Consider the following 24,729-nt stretch of genomic DNA (forward strand, 5'->3'; position numbering starts at 1 on the left):
TGCTGATGGTTGATGATAGTGCTGGTGATGATGATGATGGTGATGGTGGATGATGATGGTGATGTGATGGTGATGGTGGTGATGATGGTGATGGTGATGGTGATGATGATGGTGGTGATGATGATGGTGATGATGGTGATGATGGTGATGGTGGTGATGGTGATGATGATGGTGATGAGTTGGGTGGTGGTGGTGATGATGGTGATGGTGCTGATGGTGATGATGATGGTGATGATGATGATGATGGTGGTTATGGTGATGATGATGGTGATGATGGTGATGGTGGTGATGGTGATGATGATGGTGATGGTGATGATGGTGATGGTGGTGGTGGTGATGGTGATGATGATGGTGATGAGTTGGGTGGTGGTGGTGATGATGGTGATGGTGCTGATGGTGATGATGATGGTGATGGTGATGATGAAGGTGATGGTGCTGATGGTGATGATGATGGTGATGGTGATGATGATGGTGGTTATGGTGATGATGATGGTGATGATGGTGATGGTGGTGATGGTGGTGATGGTGATGATGATGGTGATGGTGATGATGGTGGTGGTGGTGATGGTGATGATGGTGATGATGAAGGTGATGGTGATGATGGTGGTGATGGTGATGGTGATGATGGTGATGATGAAGGTGATGGTGATGATGGTGGTGATGGTGATGATGGTGATGATGATGGTGATGGTGATGATGGTGATGGTGGTGATGGTGATGATGATGGTGATGGTGATGATGGTGGTGGTGGTGATGGTGATGATGATGGTGATGGTGGTGATGGTGATGGTGATGATGATGGTGATGGTGGTGATGGTGATGATGATGGTGATGATGGTGATGGTGATGGTGGTGATAGTGATGATGATGGTGATGGTGATGGTGGTGGTGGTGGTGGTGGTGGTGATGATGATGGTGATGGTGGTGGTGGTGATGGTGGTGGTGATGGTGATGATGGTGGTGGTGATGGTGGTGGTGATGGTGATAATGGTGGTGGTGATGGTGGTGATGGTGGTGATGGTGGTGATGTTGATGATCGTGGTGATGGTGGTGGTGGTGATGGTGGTGATGGTGGTGATGGTGGTGGTGGTGGTGGTGATGGTGGTGATGATGGTGATGATGGTGATGATGAAGGTGATGGTGATGATGGTGGTGATGGTGGTGGTGGTGGTGGTGGTGATGGTGGTAGTGATGGTGGTGATGGTGGTGGTGATGGTGTGGTGTTGGTAGTAGTATGATGGTGGTGGTTATGAGGAGGCCTCTTGAGCCTGAGAAGCTAGATCTGCTGAGAGTAAAGGGAGGGTAGCAGAGAAGACACTGCAACCAGACCCATGGGCCTTTGAGGTTTCTGGATGTGCTCCAGAAAGGCAGAACCAGGATTGAACATCCCCAGGCTCAGTATGGTGCCATTATGTGGCAACAACCACTTGTGCCCTTTTCCACACTGCCCTTCACAGGTCATTTGGGAGGAAGGAGAAAGAAGCAGCTGACCAGGCTCCATGGAGGGGTGAGCCCAGCTGTGGGCAGGGATGGACCAGTGCTTAATCGAGCTTGGGGCCAGCTCTAATTACTGCGTGACCCTGGCAGCGACGTAGCATATTGTTACCCAAATGACTAAAATGAATTGTGGGATCTATCAGAACCCCAGGGGAGACACTTCCCCCACTGGAGGGGCCAGTGGGACAGTGGGAAACAAAGGCTACCCCACAGTCCATGAGCATTGCACACACCTGCATCCAGACCCACATGTCTCTGGGCTGGGGCCACCGCAGGGAGCCCCCAGAGGAGGCTGTCACAGGAGGCCAAAGCCCCTTTGGCTGGAGAAAGGGTGGTGGGCTACAGGGCAGGCTCCTCGTGGGCTCCCTTCTGCAGCCCCAGGCTGGTCCGCTGGGTATGGAGGCTCCGTGTATGTCCAGGGCAGCCCCTCTCTGGACAATCTCAGGCACCAGCTCTGCCTCCTTCTCTGACCGGCTAGTCACGGGCAGGCAGCAGTGTTCCTGGGACTTAAATCATTTGAAAACTCCTTTTAAGGGGAAGCTACTTCCTTGGGTCCCTCACTATTGACCTAAATCGTTTTTATTTTAATATTGCTGGAATATGAGCAAATGCCAAGCTGGGAGCCCTCACCAGACCTTAAACTGGAATAAAGTGAATCCATTTGTAAATTAAACACAACCAAAACTGCAAAACCAATGCAATTTAAATTTGCGGCATTCATTTTACAAGGTAGATGTTTGGGGAAGACACAGCTCTAGCACAGGGACGTACCTGCAGGTTCGCTCCACGATTAAACTTCCTCCTGTACTTGCTTGGAGGCTGTGAGGTTGGGGATGCTGATCATGCATGGGGGCACGTTGTATGAAATCGGGCTAATCATTGTGCATCTTTGTGTGTTGTGAGCAGACCTTATATTTCACCTAGAGCCATCCAGAAGCATTCCCAGTACCTGCCCGGAGCTTCTCATGCCCCTAGACACATTTGCCTCGCTGCATGATCCAGTCACGACGGGGGCTGGGGACAGAGCCCTGCACGTGTCCTGCCGCATGCTCTCCTCCTGGACTGGAGGGGAGCAAGCAGCGCACGTGTGGGGTGTGTGTCCCCGGGCGCTGCGCCCCACGGCCCTGGGGCCACCTGCCATGTGACACGAGGTGCCCTAGCACTCACCCTCTCTCCCTGTGCAAACCCTGCAGAGCCTTTTCTCACTGGTGTGGGGTGACACCCATAAGAATGGGGAGCACCACCAGGATGGCCAAGCTGATTCCCGGTGGGGGCAGGTCCCTAGCTTTCTCTAGAAAAGGCCTTGGAAGGATGATGCTCTGACCGCCATTGTCCTGATGTCATACAATTAGCTGGGGGAGACACGGGTCCTTGCCATGTGTCTGAGGTCCAGGACTCTCGGGGGAGATGGTCACGGGGCCCCGATGCCGGCTGGGCCCTCTGCAGACCCCGGCGGGCTCTGCCTCTTCCCTGGGGATTGGTGCTCGGGGACAGCGGCTCAGCCCTGGTCTCAGGCAGCTGGTCACTGAGGGGGGCCCCAGGGAGTGTGGCGGGAGGGCCGTGTGCATCGTGCCCCCGAGCCACTATGTGAGGGGCAGAGAGCAGGGGCCCTGACTGCACCCCTGCCTGGGGCCAGGGACTCCGCAGCTGGACTCGCCGCCCATCTTGGCCCCAGATGAAAGCTTCCAGCTGCTTCAGGAGAGGACCAGGGGCTCTGTGGAAATATTACCCTTCAGTCATGAGAGCATCCAGCTCAGAGTAACGGACGCAGACCCCACCCCTCCAGCTCCAAGGCTCTGTGCCCCCCACCCAGTCCTGTTCTGGGCAGGGAGCCCCCTTAGCTGGTCCTTCTCGGGGTCCAGCTGGGGGCAGGGGTGGTGGAGAGAGTTTCCTGGCTGTGTTCATCGGTCCCCACTGCGTGCGGCCCTAGGCCCTACGTGGACCAGGTGCCACACCACCCCCTGCATCTCTCACAGGAAGATGGTGCTTCCCCAGCACACTTGTGTCTGTGCCCAGGCTGGGTCCTGAGGCAGGTGAGGCCGGGTTGCTGGTGGGCCGGAGGACCCTCCCTCCGATCCCGCCGCCGCCCTGTGTGAGCGGGCATCAGCGCGTCCCTGCTCTGTCTCCGAAGGGCTGTCCTTTCCCTCGAAGGCAGTTCACTCTCCTGTCCTTTCTTGGAAGTGTCCGTGCTGCCCCCATCAGGCCCCTGTTACTCTGGGGCTGCCCTGATCTGTCTTCAGCCCCGTTCACATTCCCGGCCTGCCCGAATGTTGTTCTGGCAAATTGGCCTTCCAGCAAATGGACCGGGGCTGTCTAACATGCTGTGTCTGGACTCAGCTCTCCGCGTCTCGGCTGTTCTCCCTGATGCCCGGCACCGGCGACCACTTGCCGCTCTTCCGAGACCAGGGAGACCAGCCCTGGCCAGCCATCGCCTTGCTGTCCCTCTGTGCCCGTAATGCCGGCCCAGCACCGTCAGTGTCCTGATCTGGCTGCCCGCACAGTGCCCACAGTTCCCGTTACGTTGTTGACACGTGCCTGGGCTGAAGCAGTGGGAGACTGAGGCAGAGCTCCTGTCCCAGAAACACCTAAACGTCCACATGGAGGGCAGCCTGGAGCCTCAGCCTGAGGCCCTCAGCTTTCGGGGCAGAGTGTGCGGGTGGCACGGTGAGCTCACACCCCTGCCTGGCCAGCAGCAGGTGCACGGGGCCCACACTGTGGCCGCAAGCCTGTTCACGAGCAAGACGTATTCGAGAGTGCTGGGTGCCTGGTGGCCTCTCTGGGGACACAGGGCAGGTGGGGACACGCCGAGGGAGAGGGGAGTGGCACCACCCCAAGGCCAGGCCAGCGCCCTGTCAGAGGCCCGGGGTCGGTGCAGCAGCTCCATTTCAGCCCCCAGCGCCCGTCTGCACAAGTCTGCTCTCCCCGGGCCCAGGGACAGGCACGGGCGATGTGGTGGTGACCCCTGATGCGCCGCGGGCCAAGGCACCTCCCGTGGCACACGGCTGGCTGCCACCAGTGTCCCCAGAAGCCAGCAGTCAGCCACTGTCGCTCACGGCCCCATGCACTGCCCTCCCCAGTGCTGGAGCGTCGCGGAAGTGGTGACGTGTGGCATGAAAGGTCCCTTTGTCCCTGGAATGTGGTGGCCAGTGCTGTGCCTCCGACCGCCTCCAGCAGGAAGTGGGCTCAGGCAGGGTGAGCTAAGCCCAGCAGCAGACAAAAGGCGTGTGTGCTCAGCAGCGGCCCCGCAGTGCCCTCGGCCAGCCTGGCACCCGGCACGCCCAGGCTGCCCCACGGCATGGGGGAGGGGGACAGTCAGTGACTGCTTGTGTGTGCACGCACGTGTGTGTGCTTGTGAACACAAGGTGGGTACGTGTGTGTGTGTGTGTGTGTGTGTGTGCACTTGTGAATGGACAGATGGGTACGTGTCTGTGTGTGCTGTTTGCATGCCCATGGGTCTGTGTATTCATGTTTGCTTGTGTTCACACATTTCACCATGTGTGTATGTGTGCACGTGTGTTTGGGTGAGCAGGCGTGTATGTGTGTGGTCAGATGCGTGGCAGCAGTGTGGGCGGGACTTGTGGCCCTCCCCCCCCGAAGGCCGTGAGGACCCATTCCCTGTCCTGCCTTTCTGGCCTGTGGCCACACTCGCTCATGGTCACACCGTGCTGGGGGCCAAGGTTTGGGGCCACGTGCTCCCTCCCTCCCACGTCTCCCTGCTCGCAGCTGAGTGCATGACGGTCAGGAAGGCGTGGAGACAGCAGCCCCACACCGCTTCGAGGGAGGTGAGCGAGCCCAGTGGAACTGAGGGTGGTGTCGCGGGATGAGGGGGCCTCAGCCGTGGGCCTGGCGGGGGCAGGAGGCTGCCGTGAGGCCTGTGATGGGTGAGTCCCGAGGTCAGCGTCTGTCCCCCTCACGCCCTCGGTCCAAGTGACTGCAGGTGGCCCGACCATGAGGGCTGTGTGTCCGTGCGCGTTGGCGGGCCGAGCCTGGGCCGGGTCCTTCCAGCGACACCTTCTCCTCCGCCCCCAGCTCCGTGCTTCCCCGGGGGGACAGAGCACCAGGGTGAGCACACGGTGCTGCGGGAGGGAACCCAGGCCTGGCTCTGCCACCTTCCCGCATCACCACATGTCCTGCAGACCAGGCCGCCCAGCACAAGCCAGGACCTGCCTCCACACGTGCAGCCCCGTTCAGGATGGCCCAGGCCCGGCGTGCGGGGCCTCGCAGACGGTGCGACCTCAGGCTCCCTGCCTGCAGAACCTCATCGCCTTTTTGCCACGGGAGGGCACATCTGTCCCTGAGACAGCCGTGTTCCCGCTCTTGGACCCTCAGGCAAGGACTGGGGCGGCCCCGGGCCTCCTTGCGGGCTGAGGTTCTGCACCATTGGCCCACTACGATGGCCGTGTGCCCCTGGGTGGGGCTCGGGGAGCATGGCTGCAGATGCTCTTCGATCCGCCCATTAGCCTGCTCCACCCCACTCCTCATGGCTGATCCCGGGGAAGCTCCCCCTTTACTCGTCAGGATCGTGGCTCAGACACTCCGGCAGGGTTTCCAGGGATTGGGCTGTGTGTGCTCCATGCCCGTAGCCTCTCTGTGGGCGTAAGGGGCGCACCTGCAAGCACACAGCAGGCCTTTCGGGGCATCTGTTACTGTCACAAAACGGTGCATCTGGGAAGACGATGCTGCTTGGGGCTCCGGCAGGGATAGGAGCAGGAGAGGAATGAGGCCCCGGGGATGTGTTGGGAAAGGCGCTGAGCTCCTGTGCCGGCGGTCCAGGGAGGGGCTCCCGCCTGCACCCAGCCTCCCGTCCCAGGGGTCCTGCCGGGACAGAGGCCGTGCCCCGGTGAGCAGAGCCTGGCGCGTGCCCTCTTCGCCTGGGGAACTGTGCAGGTGCTCGGCTGGCGTGTTTCCCACACCGACCTCCCAGCGGAATGAGAAACACGGCCACGGGTGGGTCTCCGCCGCGTCCCCGTCTGCCAGGCTGCGGGGACAGAACACCACGGGCTGGGCGGCCTCAGCAGCAAACGTTTGCCTTCTCATCGCCCTGGGGGCCGGGAGTTTGAGAGGACGGGCCAGCCGGCCCAGGTGCTGGAGGAGGCCTCGCACGGCTCGGTGTCTCTGCTCGCGAGGGCACTGATCCTATCAGATCGGGACCCCACCCTCATGACTTCACTTAACCTGAAGGATTTCTATAAAACACTGTCTCCAAGGACCCCCACACCAGGGGTTAGGGCTTTGCCATGTGACTTTGGAGGCATAGTCCTGTCTGTGGCACGGCCTAGAAAGGAGCTGGTGTCAGGGGAATGAGCTGTTGTATCCCCTGGAACGGCCCCGAGACCCACACTGTGGCTGGCCAAGCTCTCTCCTGGCCCGCTCGCCTTTTCCCGCCGCCCCTGAGGGGACAGTCCAGCATGGCGAGCGCGGGGCAGGTGCCCAAAGACGCATCTGTCCTCGCACGGCCTGGACCCGGACTCCACATCTTCATTCTTGGGAAATCGCAGGTTTTGTGCCTTTTCCAGCAGCAGCCCGGAGTTGGGGAGGATGTGTGTTTGGAAGCATGCATGTTGACGACTTAGCTTTGAGCTGAAATGTCTGGCCCGTGGTGGGCGTCGGATCTGAGCACCCAGACTTTGTAACTGGAGTCTCTTCCTTCTTGTATCAGCCCCGGATTTATAAACGTGCAGCTAATCAGTCGTACGTGCATTTAGAAGAACGTGCACTTGGTCCTAATTTGGAGAACAGCCCGTTGTTCTGCGGTGGTCCTTGAGTGAGGGTTAAGTGAATACAATCATCCTCTGTTTCTGGACATAGCCTCTGCTTCTAGGCTTTTCCGTCAGGGAGGAAACCATCCTCAACACCCCCTGCTACCACTTACTGAGGGGCTGGTGGCAAAGCTGGACCTGGGGAGCAGCACAAAATGGGGAACCAGGGAGGAATCGTGGCCCGGCCACCCCGAAGGGCACCAGGCTGCCCACCGCCCCTCCCACCGCCATGTAGGAGTGAGGCTGCTGGTGCCACCCAGGGCCCCCGTGAGCAGCGGCTGAACGGCTCTCTTCTCTCCCACAGCTCGAATCATCAAGACAAAGCAGTGGTGTGACATGCTCCCGTGTCTGGAGGGCGAAGGCTGTGACCTGCTGATCAACCGGTCAGGCTGGACGTGCACACAGCCCGGCGGGCGGATAAAGACCACCACGGTGCGTACGCAGCCCCGCTCACTCCTCACACCGAGAAGGCGAGCAGCCCTGGGCAGTGGGTACCCTTGGGGAGGGGGGCCCCACGTCGGCAGTGACGGGGACAGTGGCAGTGGGCTTCTTGGTGCGGAGAGGCCTCCAGCCTCGCGGCCTCCCCTCCGCACCCCCTCACCCTCTGGGGCCAGATCAATCTGTCCCTGGGCTCCGTCAGACTGTCCCTGCGACAGGTGGGCCCAAGGGCCAGGCAGAACACTCTGAAAGCATCCGCCCAGAAGGTAGCTCAGCGCCCACACAGGGTGGTTGGTAACACTGTCTCGTTTCTGGGGTGGAGGGTGTGCTCACAACTCCAGGCAGGAGGACGGGTTAGGACCCCCTCACGGCAGGTGAATCCTCTCCAGAGCAAGGATTGGGGAGGGGCGTGGTCCTCAAGGTCGGCTCCTACCCTGGGCACCACATGGTGGCCATTCTGCGCGGAGACCCTGAAAACCCCCGAGGGCGCCCTGGTCCCTCCCAGATCCCGCTGAGGGGCACACCCTGTATGCTCTGTTCCAGGAGCCGGGACCCGCCGGGTCCCCGTGGCTGCTGACCCACAGGTTGGGAGGGGAGGGCAGGAAGGGGGTTCTGGGGCCGCTCTCTGAGGTCCCTTTTCCAAAGGTAAGTTCCTCAAGGCACACGCTCGATGATGCAAGCCACGGCAGCTGGGGCCTGTGTCCACTGGCTTGGGCGCTGGGACTCCGCAGACCTCGGCCCACACGGCGGTGGCCTCTCCTTCCCCAGGCTGATTATCACCCCAAGCCTGGCTCGTCGTCGTGAGCTCCACATAGAAACCGAGACCTGAAGTGGGGTTTGATCTCTTGGCCCCGATTCTTGCCTCCGTGACGTGGGAATGTCCAGTCAGGGAGGTCTGGGGCCCCCAGGGAAGGATCCGGAAAGCCAGGCTGGCATCCGAGTCTCCTCACAGGGTTGCTCAGGAAGGTGGAGGCTGTAGCCCCTCGGAGTTGGAGCAGAGGAAATCCGGCGCGCTTCCTCCCTCACCGCATGCCGGCCTCTGCAGGCAGCCCCGGCGGGCCATCCAGCCACGTGTCCAGGGGGCCTAGCTCCCGCAGCTGCTGAGGAGAGCACAGTTCGGGCCCCTCGGGGGCACATTCTGAGGACGGGCCGTCTGTTTGTGGCAATCAGGTGGTTCTGCATTGACGGCAGGTGGGCAGGACCCAAGGGCACCTGCCGAGCACGGCTGTCAGCCGAGAGACAAGGGCGGCCAGAGGGGGCCTTCCCCAGCATGCCAGCTGCCCAAGCCGTGGCCAGCACAGAAGCAGGCGATCCTGTGCTCGCACCTGTGACGTGTGCGGGGATTGCCAGCTCATGACCTGTCAGCCGCCTGGCGGCTCTGAGGGAGCCTGGGCGGCTTCGGATGTGAGGCTGCCCCCTCCAGGGGCATCCAGGAGGCAGCTGATCTTTCCGGGGTCCCCGTCTGTGTGCTGTTCCCAAAAGGCAGAGACCTGGGGACAAGCAGATCCTACACAGCCAGGGTTGCCATCCCACATCCCTGGGGCCTGTGGGTCAGTGTGTGGGTTCCCTGCAGGGCCCACGGCAGCCCTGTGGGCAGGACATGCCAGGTGATGGGGTCTTTTGAGTGAACACCTGGAGGAGGGGAGGCTTGGGGGACGTTCCAGGCTGCCCACCCACAGCAGTGGCCCTGGGACGTGGCTATGGGTCCGGCCTGCACTCCAGGCCCCGAGCACGATGCTGGGGGTAGGCAGGCTGAAGGAAGTGGCCCAGCAGCAACCCTCACGGTCACACAGGTGAACTGAGGCTCCCAAGCCCTTCCCCACTCCCGTGCTCTGAATTCCCTGCCCTGCAGGCCCTCTAGCAGGCCCAGCATCTGTAGGCAGGCTCTGTTCCTTGATGCATCCCCCTTGCTGGGCCAGTCCTGTGGCCCCACGGGCCCAGGAGCTCGCGACCATCGCCTTGGTCTGACCGCTGTGAAAACCACAGCTGGTAGTAGGCCACGGAGACAGCCTGTCAGTCTGCTGGGTCTTCCCCCCCTCAAACGTTGGGTCTGGCTTTGCACGAGCCCACGGATCTTTTAGCTCTGAAGACCGATTCTCCCGTCTGCCCATTCTCAGGGGAGCCTGCCCTGGGGGGCAGCCAGCATGCCACAGCTGGTGCTCGGGCAGATGCACCTGCTGGTCCAGGTGTGGGAAGGACACCTGCTATAGGCTCGGGGCAAGTCCAGGAGAAGTGCCCACTCTCGAGGCTCCTCGCCCCCCATAGGGGTGCACACCTAGGGCACGGTGCCCTTTGCAGTGTGGAGGGCGTGTGCGCCGAAGATTGGGCTGGTGCGTCCCGTGGAGGGGCTGTGTGATGAGGCTGGAGGCCCGGGGTCTCCCCAGGTGTCTGCAGACACATCTCTCGCTCTGACAGCAATCCTGGTGTGCGGTGACCTGTTTGCAAAGCTTTCTTCAAAGGTCATTCGAGCTCTTGACCCAAACACCGTGTAACTGGAGTGTATATTCCCATTTTCGAGTTGGCATCTCGATTCCGTTACCGATGTTGGCTAGCCCCGCGATTTCCCATTTCACCACAAGTAGGTTTTCCATGAGATGGGCCTTGAGAGCCCTTGTGATTGTTTAGCCATGTGACCGCCCACACCACCTTAGTGGCCACAGCCGTGTGTCAGTGGCACCCCCCCGCCGACCGTGTCACGCCCCACTCCTCTGTGAGGGCCACGCTGCTCACGTCTCTGTGCCCACCAACCACCCACGGCAGGCACTGTGCCCGAGGGGCACCCCCCCGGCCCCTCGCTCAAGGCCGACATAAGAACGTGCGATAAATTACGTGGTCGCCTGTGAAGAGATCCCAGGAATGCGCTGATGTTTGCATTTCTGAGAGCGCTACTCTTCAGAGGACAGGTCTTCACCCCATTAGTGGGTCATGAAATTAATTTACTGGATCATGATCTGCATTTGAGAGAGGGAGGAGGAAATTAAGTAAAAATATCAGAGAATCCCATGTCCTGAGGGGGAGTCCCATTTAGTGAAGCTCACACGTCTGCACAGGCTCACTAGCTGGACGTGGTGACTCCTGCAGGTCACAGTGAATCGTGGGGAGCCCACCATCCTGGGGGACTTGGGGGAGGATTTAGCATCTGTGCTGGCTTCCCAGGCTCTGCTTCCCACGCCATGTTGGCCCTGTGGACGCTGGTCTGAACCAGGAAAGGAGACGCGGGGGATGCTGCAGGCCTCACCCCCGGGTGCAACAGTGCCCTCCCGTGACGCCCCCAGAGACGGTCTCCCCTGAGCTCTGCAGTCCTCCGCTGTGCCCACTGATGGCGGGTGGTGTGGGTCCCCCCCGAGAGCAGAGCGCTCTCCTGCCCTCCCCACACCTCTCGTCTCCGCAGATGTGAGCTGCTGAGGCCGCGAGCGGCATGTGCCAGTGGCGATCAGGACGCCGGGATCGGTAGTCGCTTTGCCACACTTTGTAACGTGTATGTACTACAAGGTGCCCGGCATGAGCTGCGGCCCCATCTCCCAAATCAGAGTGGACCAGCTGGATGGGAACCCATCTTTCCGAGGAGCATCACGCACCACACCTGAACTCCGTACTGTGTGAAGGCCCCGTTGTGGGGGGTGAGGAGCATTCATGGGGGTGTCCGTCTAGTTCTGTCCAGGAACTTGGATTTCCTGGGAACTTGTTTCCCCCAAACCACACTTCCCAAGAGCAGGCCCTGCCTGGCAGAACAGCAGCGGGTCCCCGAGCACCTGTGTGCCCAGCGGTCCCAGGAGGGCGGCCACAGGAGGTGTGGGCAGGCAGCTGGGCATCTCTGTTGGACGACATTGGGAGGGGACGCCAGCCCAGCCTGCTGACCAGTCCCAGAGGTCAGCGCTCACCGCAGACTGGTTCACATGACAGAGAAGCACTCAGGTGGCTTATGTTCTCATTTATTCCTATTGGGCTCTGCTGATGAGCATCTCCTGCAGTGCCGAGCGTCTCTGACCCCGGATGTGTGAGCTAGTGTGGGGCAGGCTGGGGGCCACTGCGCTTCTCCACCGTCCTGAGGATGGCTCGCCTTGTCCAGGTGACCAGGAGGTCTCTGCGTTCTTGGATTCCAAATGTACCACCCGAGGGCCTAGCGTGTGCCAGGTCTAGACCCTCTGAGTGCCCGGGAGGGTGGCTCTGCCAGTCAGCCACCACTCAGGTTCCTCGTGCCAGGCCCGTGCCCGGGGCAGACACGCAGGAGGAGCGGCACATGTGGCCCTGTGTGCCGGGCCCCGAGCACGTTGGGCCCCAAGTGCTGGACCCTGAGCGCTGTGCCCGGAGCACCAGACCCTGAGCCCAGACCCCGAGCACTCGACCCAGAGTGCTGGACCCCGAGCCCCGAGCACTGGACCTGGAGCGCTGTACCTGGAGCCCCGGACCGCAAACATTGGGCCCCGAGGGCTGGGCCCCTAGTGCCAGACCCTGCGCCCTGGACCCTGAGCGCTAGACCCGGAGTGCTTGACCCCAAGCCCCGAACACTGGACCTGGAGTGCTGGGCCCCAAGTGCTGGACCCCGAGTGCTGGACTCTGAGTGCTGGACTCTGAGCGCTGGGCCCTGAGCACTGGGCCCTGAGGACTGGGCTCTGGATCTGAGCCCCACACACTGGTGCAGAGATTCCTACAGGGACTCTCTGTAGAAACTTAGCAAACGCTTGTTGTGGGCTCCCAGTTAAAAGAACAGAACATATGTGCCTCCCGTTTTTGCCGTCTGGACACCCCTATGAAGTGACAGGACATGGAAAGGAGAAAAGGCAGAGCGTGCAGGAGAGGAAATGGCAGGAAGCAGACGCTCTCGGTGGATGAGCTGGTCTGGGCCCCGCACTCGGGTGCTCGGGAGTGGGGTGCAGGCCCTCTGGGTGGCCTGCAGGCAGGGCTGCAGGAGAGAGCCCAGCCCTCGCAGCCGGCCCCGCGGCAGACAGCCCCACCGGGGGCTCACACCAGCGAGGGGAAGAAGCCTGGTGACTCTGGACCCTGCCATGCCAGCACCAGCAGGGAGGACTCTTCCTGAAGACCCAGGTCTTGAGATGTGCAGCCCCTCAGCTCCCGGAGGGGCCGCTGCAGCTTCTTTCTGGAGACGCGCCCTGCAAGGCTCCAGCAGCCCCCCCGTCACCCCACACTTGGAGGCTCACAGCGGCAGACGCTCGTTCCCGCCGGGTGAAGCTGAGGTGTGGCCTTGTCCAGTCTCTGGGGCTCCAGGCGCTCCTGGACGTGTGGCGGCATCACCCAGTGAGTGCCCCGTCCTCCCACGGCCATGTGCCCGCGAGAACCAGGCCTCGTGACGACACCATCCCATCTAGGCTTTTCCTAAATCAACGATGATTCCGGGTCACAAACTTTATCACATCTTTAATGACTCCATTTCCAAAAATGTCACTTTCTGAGGTTCCAGGTGGACACGAATTTGGGGGGGTGTCCTCTCGCCCTCACTAATGTACCAAGCTCGAGGCTAAAACCCGTGGGTCACTGTGGTTTGGGGCCTGAGGACCCTTCTGGGAAGCCCACCATCTGCCCATCGGTTCTTCACGTCCCGCTCACCAATGTGGGGGAAGCAAAGGGTCACTGCTTGACGAGAGCGACCAAAGGCCGCCGGCCATGAAGCAGAGGACCTAGAGCAAACGGGCCACTGGAGGTGGTGGGGGAGGAGGCCACACAGCAGTGCCATGAAGCTGGCGGGCACTCCGTGGGGGCAGAGGTGGGTCGGGAAGCGGGAGGACGAGGGCACACTGAAGGGGCCGACTCGGGGGCCCTCCCTCCCCTGGGGGGCGTCTGGCTCCGGGACCCCCGAGTCCCACTTAGGAGGTGTGATCACCCCGCGGCTGGCATGCTCCCCTACAAGGCGCCCCCGCCGACCTACCCCCACTGGGCCGGGCTGCCCACGACGCAGGGGTGAGCTGTCACCTGCAGGCCCCCGAGCCCCAGGATTGCAAGGAGAAGAAGAGAGTCATGGTCGTTTCAGGACACGACTCAGACATTAAGAAGATCAAGAGCTCTTCTGGAAATAACATATATTACCTTTATAAGAACGGAGGTATAAAGTATGTATAAAGCACGCATAGATGAGCACATGTACACGTAAGATCGTGCATTTGTGCGCATCTGCACAGCGTGAGTGTGTTAACAGATGTTGTTCACAGTCCAGTAGAATGAAGAAGTCTCAGCCGTAGAGTCGATGTTTTAAGAGAAGTAAGGAAAAACCAGACTAGAAGACCAATTCAGGAGTTCTGAAGAATATAAGGTCCAAAAATAGAGAAACGTGGAGAAGAGATTATCAGAGAAGTACTTAGAAACAGAATTCCCGCAGCTCCCAGACGTGGGTTCCCAAGGGCGTGTGCCCGCCGAGGATGGGGGAGTGCAGATCCGTCCGCAGCCATCTGTGCGGGGCTGCAGGTGGAAAAGCACCCTTTCTAAACCCAGAAGGAAAAATGGGTGCAAAGACTCAGACGCCAGTGTACCTTGCACAGCCGAGCCCCCCAAAGCCAGAGCCCAGCCGCGCCGGGGCGTCCCGGACCTGGAACTCTGGATTCCACCAGGGAGCAGGGAGACGGGTGCACACAGGGCCCGCCCTGCGTCCAGCTCCAGAGACAGCCTGGCTTCCTAGGAGCTCGAGGTGCCAGGTCATCTCCAGGGGTGAGGCAGGGCCCCGGGGGCCTATGGAAGATGCCGGCATCCATTCGGAGTGCGCCGGGGGCCCCGGGGAAACTTGGGGAGGGGCAGTGAGCTTTGCCTTGGTGAGGCTGGCTGGGGCCACGGGCGTGAGGCCACTCTGATGAGAAGCTGTGGCTGGAGAGGAGTGGGGGGTCTGCCGTGTCTGTAAGAGGACCCGGCGACACCAGCGTGGTGCAGGGAGGGCTGAGGAGGGGCATGTGTGGGGATGGACTCGTGTTTCCAGCCTGGTCCCCCCTGCACCAGCCCGTGAGCACTTCCTGGCCTGCACACAGGCAGTCATGAGGCCGTCCGAGGCCGGGGAGGCCAGCGTGGCAGAGCGCCCGGTGTCCGTGTGGAGCAGCTTGGAGGCGTCCAGCAGGGAGGGCGGAGGCCGTGGCTGTGGAGGCAAGTCCAGGGGCGTCCTGGCAGGCGAAATCCACCACGAAGTGGCCCCCCTGCTCTGGTCCTCCTGGGCCCCCTCCCACAGGACCTCCTACAGTCCTGCTGACACTGCGGCCTTGGGGGTCTCTGCGGCGCCTGGCGGTTCTGTGCCCCCAGTTTTCTCTCCCCCTATGAGTCCGCCTCCGGCTGTGGGCTGCTGGGAACGCACCTCCCTGCGCGCTCACGGCCACCAGCGGTTTCTTCACTCCCGAGCTCTGGGACTCCGGGGAACGTTGGGCACAGCGTGTCCCGTCCCCCAAACACTGTGCTCGCAGCCCGGCTCCGCGGGCCCTGTCCCCAGCGTGAGGCAGCTCACCACTCGCCCATCTCATGAACCCGGGGCTCCAGGGCGCTGCGGACCCCCCACCCCAGCTCTGAGCTCCTGCACACGGGGTGATCCCAACACCAGCCAGGAGCGCAGTGCCTTCCAGAGGTGTTTGGGAGGCTTGGGTTTGTCTCTGATCTTGAATGAGCCATCCCAGCAATTAGAAGCTTTTATTATAGAGCTGAGTCTCAGCTGCCGTTCTGCGGCTCATTCTGAAAACCAATACAAGAAAAATGATTCTGGGCCGTGCGTGAGCTGACGTGGGGCTCTGTTGGCCAGAGGCCACAAGTTCATTGGGAACAGGGAGACAGTGGTCCCTGAGGCTCTGCTGGGGTTCCCGTCAGCTGGCCAGGCAGCTGTCCCAGGCCCCAGCAGAGGCCCCCGCCCCCCGGGCTCTGTGCGTCCTTCCTGGCATGCCCAGCCTCTGGGGGCCGCTCATTGGCCACATTCCCCTCCCAGGGGCCCCTGTACCATGCAGACTGGGCTTCCCCGCTGCAGACCTTGCCCCAGGCCAGCCTCATAGAAACGTGCCCTGGGCACCCTCTGAGCTGTCCCAGGTCCAGGACACCTAGGCAGAGGGATGGGGCCGAAGGGCAGTTTGGGCTCTGTGTTGGTCCAGGTACCTGAAGAGCAGATTGGGCTATGTCTCACCTCAGCCCCTGTGTGGGGACTTGGGATACAGGTGAGGACACCCCAGCAGGTGCTCAGGAAATGGGTCTCGAGGTAGGAGATGCAGGTCAGCAGCATGCGGGGACCAAAGACAGGGTACGGGAGGCAAGCCTGGGGCCTAGGAAACCCCTCATCGTTCAGGAGGGGACGAGGGTCCCGGTCACCTGCGGGGTGAGCAGCTCCCGCCGTGGACGCTGGGTCCCAGCGGAGGGACTTAGCAAACGTCCGTGCCACTTGTGGAACGCAGTTCCATGTCTTGGCCCGAGAACGAGAGGGATCGTGGATTTGCCTCTAATAGACAAACGGGATTTTCAGCTGGAGATTTTCTGTTTGAATCCGTGTGGCGGGGGCTTGTGGCTGAGCCCCTCCCGCCCTGCAGGTGCCCATGAGGACGTGCTTTCAGACGTCTGTTCGGGGCCCTCTGTTCCTGCAGCTGATGCCAGGTGGAGCTTCGTCTGGGAGCAGAGACAGTGGCTCCTGAGAAGGAGACCAGAGCCCCTGGACACTCAGCCCCAGCCCCTGCTCCTAGGGTCTGCCTCCTTTTCCCGGGAAGGGTCCTTGACTGACCTTGTCCCTCCTTATCTGGTGCGGAGCTCTGCGCCGTGTCTGGGGCTTGGGGCCGCCCCTACCACCTGCAGGGATCAGGGGCCAGCAGTGCCATCCATCAGTCATGTGGAACTTGATGGGATGGTGTTGATGGTGGGTCCACTGGAGCCCAGACGGTGCACAGAGCGTGGACCGGGTGTGCCGGGGAGATAGGTGTTCGAGCAAGCTCAGGATGAGGCGCGGCAGCAGGGCTCGTGAGGAAACCCGCCCCAGAGAAGAGCGGAGAAGGGTGGACACTGGGGTGGACTCCAACCCAAATTGGCCCCTCCCACCTGCTCTCCAAGGAGCCCCCAGTGAATAGGACATCCTCCCAAGGACGAAAGGCTTTGTCAGTTTTCTAGGATTAGCATCCAGGGAGGCAGAGCAGATGGCGGGGACTCACCCCAAAGTAGCTCAGTGCTTACACCCAGCTAATTCTTTCTTCAGCACAAACAATGAAAAATACCGAGTCATTACTCTGATCCCTGTCTGTGATCAATTTTGTGTTCTCTGAATCACTGCTATTCATCACCACGGTAATAGCTGGATGTTTTAATAGATTCCATGCGTAAACACAAAACATATATGGCTGGCATGGCATCAGCGAGGATCGTGAGCTGTGACAGTCTTCATGTTCTCGGCAGAAATGAGCCCAGAAACAAAAAATCCGTTTGACCAAGCCCGCATGATTTCCATGGGCACTGTTGGCCAATTTCATGATGGGAGGCATCACGTGCCGGCAGGTTTTCACGGTAATGGTGCTGTGTGAGTCTCCATTTTCGTTAAAGCCATGGTTCTTTGAATTGTTTTAAGTACATAAACGGCAAATCATTGAATTGTAAGGGAACGTGCGCGGTGGAGAAGCCTGTGGTCCTGGGGCGAGCCTACCACCTGGGGGTGGGTGTTCCTGATGCCGTAGATATGACACCAGCCTGCAGAGAGCACCACGTCAGGGTGGGGGACGGGCCCCTGCGTGGGGCCTGGGAGGCTGAGTCCTGCTTCCCCTTGGCCCTGTGTGGGCAGCTGGGTCGCCTGATCGGTACTCCCTCCCCTCCGCCAGTACTTTTCCCAGCCACCCCATTCCTTCTGGCTCCATGGTGGATGCGAGGGAGGCAGGGATGAAACATGTGCAGCCGCTGGCTCTCAGACTGCTGCCAGGCACACCGCGAGAATCCCTGCAGGGGCAGCTCATGGTGCCATTTACACTTGCACAGATGGCCCTTGCTCGGATGTGAGGTCAACAGTGCTGAATAAACGGAAGAGAATGCCTGCCACCGGTGTGTTGAGGGGGTGGTGCTGGCCAGGCACACGTGTCCCACAGCTCATCCTGATTGTGGGGGGGGAGTGCTCTGGAATCCGAAAAGGTCAAATGGCCCCAGATCTCAGCAGTCCTAAAGGAAGGCTGGGACAGTATGAGCCCCCCTAGGGGAGCCTTCAGAGAACAACTCACTGAATGGGACAGCGTTCCGGAGCAAGCAGAGGGGCTGCTGCCACCATGCTGCCCATCTCCGCCACCCGCCGTGCCCGCTGTGGGTTGTCCATGCCCGCCATGGACCTCCCCCGCCATGTCCCTTTGCCAAGAGCTCCTTTGCGCCTAAGTCAAGGGGGTCCCTGTGATCCTGCGAGCGTGAGGCAGTCACCTTGTCAACAGCGAGCGCTTGAGAAGCATGGAGGAAGTTCAGAGTGATCCTGAGTTCCCAGAGGAGCTGTTAGAGTGAATTCTCTTCTCTGATTCCAGGTTTCATGAGCTCATTGGGCAGAAATACTGGCAAAGTGGTTGAAAACATGTTTTTTTCCTGTTGGTTTAATAAGTCCTTATGATCTTCCAGATGACATTGCTCAGGGCTGTATTTCTTTGTAAAGGATGAAGGTAAACATAACCCCATCAGCTGTGCTGTGAAAAGTAGGATCACGTAAGCAGGAAGTCGGTCACAGAAGTCGGCACAGCGCAGAAGCCACCAGGGCGAGATCTCCTTCCCCGTCCGGCACCGTTCTGCATTCCACACGAGGCGGGCTGGTGGTCGTCTGCACTGCCCGCCTTGTCCCAGCCCCCGCCCCGGGCTCTGGTCACGCCGAACCTGTCTCTGCTGCTGTGTCTTCGCACTCTGTCCTCCATGTGCCGGGGTCTGGCGGGCGCTCTCAGCCCAGCCCCGCCGCCCAGACGGCAGCTCCCACCCAGACGGCAGCTCCCGGGAGCAAACACCCCTTTCCCGGCGGTGTTTGCACGTGGCACAGGGAAGGAAATATGGCATTTGGCATGGTCACTTATTAGAGATGAGTCTAAAAATGAAATGGAAGGATCTGTGTCTCAACCCAAATTACTTTAAATGTCAACTCCCCATTAGACCCGAGGTGTACTGGGTGACGTACGTCTTGGGTAGTATTGATGCCCGCGTCACCATCGCTGGGTTCTGGCACCAGTGCCCCCGTCTGTTCCCCCACCACCACCACCAGCCAAAACACAGAGCTCAGCCTTGCCAGGCACCGTGAGCGCACCTGCCGTGCCCTGCACCATGACAAGCCCCACTCTAGGGTCGCCATCTCCACTTGCTGCATGGGATTGTGTCCCCTGCCTCAGTTTCCTTATCTGCGGAAGAAGTAAGAGTGCCCCCCGCCGGCTGGCCTCACAGGTCCTTGGGGTGGTGGGAGAGGGAAAGACCAGGGAGTCTGTGAGGGTAAAAGCACTGCTGTTTTCCTTGTGTGGCACCTTCCAGAGCATTCTGGAGTGCTCACATCCCCAGAGGCTGCATCGGGAAGAAGCCGTACCCGTGGTCCTTCCGGGAAGCCCCCCGCCCCCCATCTGGGAAAGCCCCAGAGTGCTGGTTGTGTTGCTGCATCTCTCAGTTTTGTTTGAATTCTGGCTGCATCCCACTTTGTGTCGTCACGGCCATGTGGCTTCAGCTTCCATAGGACCGGGGGAGTCGGAGAGGTAGCGTCCCTCCTCCCCACAACCACAGCCATCCCCACGATACGGAAACAAGCTGGTCGGACACTTGGAAGAGAGAGGAACAGTCTGGTCCTTCGGCCAAGTCTGTAAAGAAGTGGCCTGGCTTTCTGGGTTAATACGGTGGCAGACCTCTTATACCAGTGGCACAGCCCCTGCCCAGCTTCCCGTTCCAAATATTTTTGGAAATGAGAACCACTGGCAATCACATCATGACTCAAAGAAAAGAGACACGTGCTGAGGACTGGTGACATCCCTGTGGGCACATCACAAGTGGATGGGAGGTACCTTCTTGGCAGGCCCCTGCCCCACTGTCTGAGCCCCAGGAGTGACGAAGACCTCCTAAGACGCAGAAGGAGGCTGAGACTTCCTCCTCGTGCCTGGGCTTGACCTCGGGGCCCAGACGCTGCTGCACCGACCAGCAAGGCAACAGGCAGAGGTCGGGGTCTGATGAGCAGGAGCTCTCCCCGTCCCCTGCAGAGACTTGACTCCCAGCAGCGAGGCAGGAGAGGAGGTGGTGGGTGGAGGTGAGGCTCCCGGGAAGGGGTGGAGTTAGCAGGAAGAGCCCCTCAGGTGGGCAGGAGGATGCAGCAAAGAGAGTTGGGGCACACAGGGCCTGTATCACCCACTCGGTTCTCCATTCTCAAGAGAATGTCCAACCGAAGCAGAGGCCCTGACCTCCCAAGGGGGATGAGATACTCCTGGGAGCCACACCCTCCACTTGGTAGCCTTTTGGGGGTCACATGAAGACTGAGGGTCTCTGCACATCCAGACCTTCCAGGCCAGCCAGGAGCTGACCTGAAGGATGAAAACTTGTTCACTTCTGGGCCTGTTGGCTCATTCCAGCCCCCAACAGGCCTCTGCCTGTTTAAAGGGGATTAAAAAAAAAACATCAGAGCCAAAGAAGTTCAAACGTGAGCCTATGGGAAAATGCACACTGTGGAAAGGAATACTTTCTAAAGGATTAAAGGCAGAGTCAGCTCTGAAAAGTCCTCTCACGTGCACAGAGGAGACTTCTGGAGAACATCTGTTTGTTGGTATCAGACAGCTACAAGGGGCTGTGACTTCTGTGACCCAGGAGCCAGGAGCCCCAGGGAAAGGACAAGCTCGGGCAAAGGCAAGGATCCAAGGTTTGCTGAGTGACCCGGGGGATAAACACTAAAATACCCAAAATATGAGTGCAATTGAGATCTGTACTGGAAGTTGCAAATGAAAGAACTGTCCCTGCAGAGAAGCAATGGAGTGATGTGGGCGAGTCTTCAGCCAAGGGGCGGTTCATAGGAGAAAACACAGAAATGGAGTCAGAGAGAAAAAAGTCAGTGGGTGTGGAGACGGAGGGCAGGCACCTAATCTGAGGAGGCGGGTGCTCTGGAGGCCAAACCACCATGACCAGGAGGGGAGAGATGGTCAGGTTATAGGATGAAACTAGGACCGGGAAGAAAAGAAAAACCAATTAAAAACAAGACTAACGCCGTCACGACCCACACAGCCCATGGGTGTGTTTGATTTGAAAGAATGACAGCTGCCTCGTAACAACCCACAGGTTAAATGGGGGAAATGAAATTCAAACACAAGAGGACAGGAGTCTGCAGAAGGTACGAAGGCACAGACCAGCCGCCCTCTGCACCAGAAGGAAAGGAAAGACCACAGCCAGGGATTCGGCCGAAAAATGCTTTTTCACTCATGGATTCAATCCTACTTGCAGTTGTTTTTCACACCAAGGGACTAAAGAACACAGCTTTACATTTGCAAGGATTTAGAAAATAGGCCACCCACAAAACTTTCCTGAAAAAATGAAAGATAATGTCAAGCCAATCAAAGAAATAAAAATCAGGGGCTGATAACGGAAAAGGCCATAGATGAGAAGAATCATGGTGACTATGGATACCAACAAAGATACGGAGCTAAATGTAAGTAGCATTCCCGTGACTGTGGTTAGAACACTGAACGCAAAACCCACAGCGTGTAATGTAATATGCTGTGTTTATTGTGAAAAACAACTTCTGTGTAATAGTAAACTGATTTGTAACCTCTGGCAAATGAATAAAGGCTGAGGTGGGGGAACAGCTGCTGAGTAGGAGAAGAGCCACTTAATGTGAGTAGAAGGAGCCACAATGACTTAAGTCATTAGAGAAATGGCTTAATCATTAAGAGGGCATTTGATTAACAGAAAGGCCACCGCTAATGGGAATAAGAACACGATTTCTTGAAACCATGGCAGAAGAGAAAGCAGGTGAAATGTTGTGCATGTGTGTGAAGAATGACCCATGAAAGGAGCATAACCGGAAATCAGGATGGGGCATGCTTCTTAGGACAGAACTTCCCGGCCAGGGTGACAATAAACATAAATGGGTTAATCTCCCCTCCTAAAAGGCAGAGACTATTTAAATTAGGTGTTTAAAATAGTCAAATATACATTGCCTTCTTATGGTCACGTCTATAAATAAAAGTTTTAAAGCAAAGAATAAAGCAAGGTATACCAGACCAAGGAGAGGAAAAGGAAATCAATAGGTAAAATGATTAAATTGGAACAACAGGTCATATATTGATACATGTAAGATCATACGAGTGTATATGATTATTGACACATATTGATACATTACAGTTCAAAGTAATGAAAGTATCACAGAAACCTCAGGGCACAGATTAGCATATGTTTATATGAAGCAAGCCCAATTGCAAATTGACAAAATGATCAGGAACACAATTTTCAGTTCAAAATTTAAACAACCCTTAAATCTGCATTGAGGTCAAGTCAAAACCGCCAATAACAACAATTAAAAGAACCAAGATACAGACCTTCTGAATAATAAAAGTATCGTGACTGAATTCGCAACTACATATTGAACAATTTAACATACAAACAGGCTGCTTCTAATTCCCCATCATTTGTGAAATCTGTGCAGAAGAATCTGTAATCCGTCATGACTCGAACTTGCATAGAAGACAAATGTGGCCACATTCTTTTCCAGTCACTTTCATTATACTTAAGATGTAGCAAAAATAATAATAATAATAACCCAATACCTTCCCACAACGTTTCGGTCAAATGGGGGGCGAAAGGTGAAAGACGGTGTGTAGTGGTCCTAGTGTGCCGCCGTTTGCAGGGTCTGACGTCAGTCTGCTGGTGGAGCACCTGTCACCTGGCTCTCTGTGCCTCAGTGTCAACATCTGTAAAATGGGCGGAACGCTGCTCCTCGCCTCCTAGGGCTGCCTTAAGATTGAAGGAGTTAGAACAGTAACACCATCAGAGCAGAGCCAGCATGTCCCCTGATGATAAAGTCCACATGTCTTCATTGTTGAATCGCATTCTGCATGTTATGAGGATAACACGGGGTGTTTTTGCAGGCACAGTGAAAGATAGACTTGGGTCTACTTACATCTTTAAATAACTTCATTTTTAAATCAGGAAAAATGAAAATAAAAGACCTAAGCTATGGAAAATCCACCCACAAAAGGAGAGGAGAAAGAGACAAAACATGAAAGAGAAATATTAGTGAACTTTTTTTAAAAAGATTTTATTTATTTATTTGAAAGAGAGAGAGAGAGAGCTCCGTGCATGCAGGGTGGGGGAGGGGCAGAGGGAGAGAGAGAAAAATCTCAGGCAGCCTCCGAAGTGATCACAAAGCCTGACATGGAGCTCAATCCCATGACCCTGAGATCATGACCTGAGCCGAAATTAAGAGTCAGATGCTCAACAGACTGAGCCCCCCAGGAGCCCCGCTAGCGAACTTTTAAAAGAGAGACATGGACGTGATCATTCACTGCGTATCTGGCAAAACTATAAAAATGCGCCCTGACCTCTATCATGTGCAAATTCTTTTGTTAGAAAATAAATCTGATAGGAAGGAGGGAAAACCAGCTTGTGTTGAGGTCTCAGATTATTCAAGAGTGCATACATGGCTAGTGTACCGATCAATAAATCTACAGGGTTTCATTACATGTATGATTTTCTGGGGTAAAAATTACCGTAACTAAGGAATGGAAAGATGTTAACATCCTCCAGTAGAAATCACAGAGGGAGATGGCTTAATAGGCACGGTCTTAAAAACATTAATGTGTAGGTGTCCTTTCCCCAAATACTGGAAAATTGCCCAGTTCGTTTTAGGGCCTGGTGAAACCCTGATGCCGGAAGTCTCCCCAAGGGTAGGAGAGCACACACGGAGCCATTGTGTTCCACCAAGACTCTGAGTCTGGGACATGGGTCTGGTACTGTGCCAGGCACTGGACTGGTTCAGCAAAGTGCCCTTGAGGCCCCCATGTACCCCGCTTTGCTTTGAGATTGTGGATACATCTGGGGGGTCCCTGCTCCCTGGAATGTGCAGGCGTGATTGGGACACGTCACCTGTACCTGCATGAAGTGACAGTGCACTGAATCCTGAGGTCCTTTAAAACGACACAAAAGTAGATTTATATGAGAAAGAAAAATATGTTTTTAATATTTTAGAATCAAGAAGGATGACCAACCCCAAAGGATGATCAGGTAAAAATGTGCTCTAATTAAGTAGATTTTGAAAAAGGGCACAAAGCAGGCACCACATTTATTCCTAAGAAAAATATCAAACAGACATCATCATCAGGACCAGCAGACCTCGGAGTTAACCTGGAGGAGAAGGTGGGCCCCCTGGAACCTAATGTCCCTCTGAAATGAGCACCAACATTGCCCTTATAGCTGGCCCCCTGCCCTGTTCACATCAGGACCGAGGCAGGCTGTATGTGCAGGTCTGCAGCCATCCCCATGGTGACCTTTTGGAAGATCTGGCAAATGCAATCACATCATTATTTGATATGAGAAAATGCAATCTTTATTACTTACAGATGAGGTAAACAGGTGCTTCCAAATTTCTGCAGGAGCAGCTGAGGTGCCTTGAAAACTAATTAAGGAGTTTATTAAATTGGACAAATTACAGGCACCTGAGTGGTTCAGTTGGTTAAGCGACTGCCTTCGGCTCAGGTCATGATCCTGGAGTCCTGGGATCGAGTCCCACATCGGGCTCCCAGCTCAGTGGGGAGCCTGCTTCTCCCTCTGACTCTCTCCCCTCTCATGCTGTTTCTCTCTTGCTCGCTCTCTAATAAATAAATAAAATCTTTAAAAATAAATAAATAAAACAGAAAATGTTTAAAAAAAAAGAAAGGAACATTTTAAAAAATTGGATAAATTATGAATACGGAAGGTTCTCTACTTGTATTCAGCCATAAGTTTTCATAGACACAAACAAGTTGTGGTCTAGATCAGAGGTCAGCAAACTATAGCCTGTTGGCCAAATCCGGCCCCCTACCTATATTTATTAATAAAGTCTTATTGGAACACAGCCTTGCTTTCACTTACAGATGCTTTAGGGATGCCTCTCTGTGTGATGCAGTGGCAGAGCCGGGCAGTTGCAGGAGAGACCTCA

General features: G+C 57.3%; 1 protein-coding gene across 1 annotated transcript in view; it reads left to right on the forward strand.

Annotated features, from left to right (window-relative positions):
* TAFA5 (TAFA chemokine like family member 5) overlaps positions 1–24,729 on the forward strand; it is a 192,125-nt gene that overhangs the window by 153,684 nt on the left and 13,712 nt on the right. The window contains exon 3 of the mRNA XM_028115681.2: positions 7,561–7,688. Within this exon, the coding sequence (XP_027971482.1) occupies positions 7,561–7,688 (128 nt within the window). The remainder of the gene's footprint in view (positions 1–7,560; positions 7,689–24,729) is intronic.

This window comes from Eumetopias jubatus, unplaced genomic scaffold, assembly GCF_037043125.1.
Source record: "Eumetopias jubatus isolate StellerSeaLion01/CBP00866 unplaced genomic scaffold, mEumJub1_p1.0 scaffold_8, whole genome shotgun sequence".
NCBI classification, from domain to species: Eukaryota; Metazoa; Chordata; class Mammalia; order Carnivora; family Otariidae; genus Eumetopias; species Eumetopias jubatus.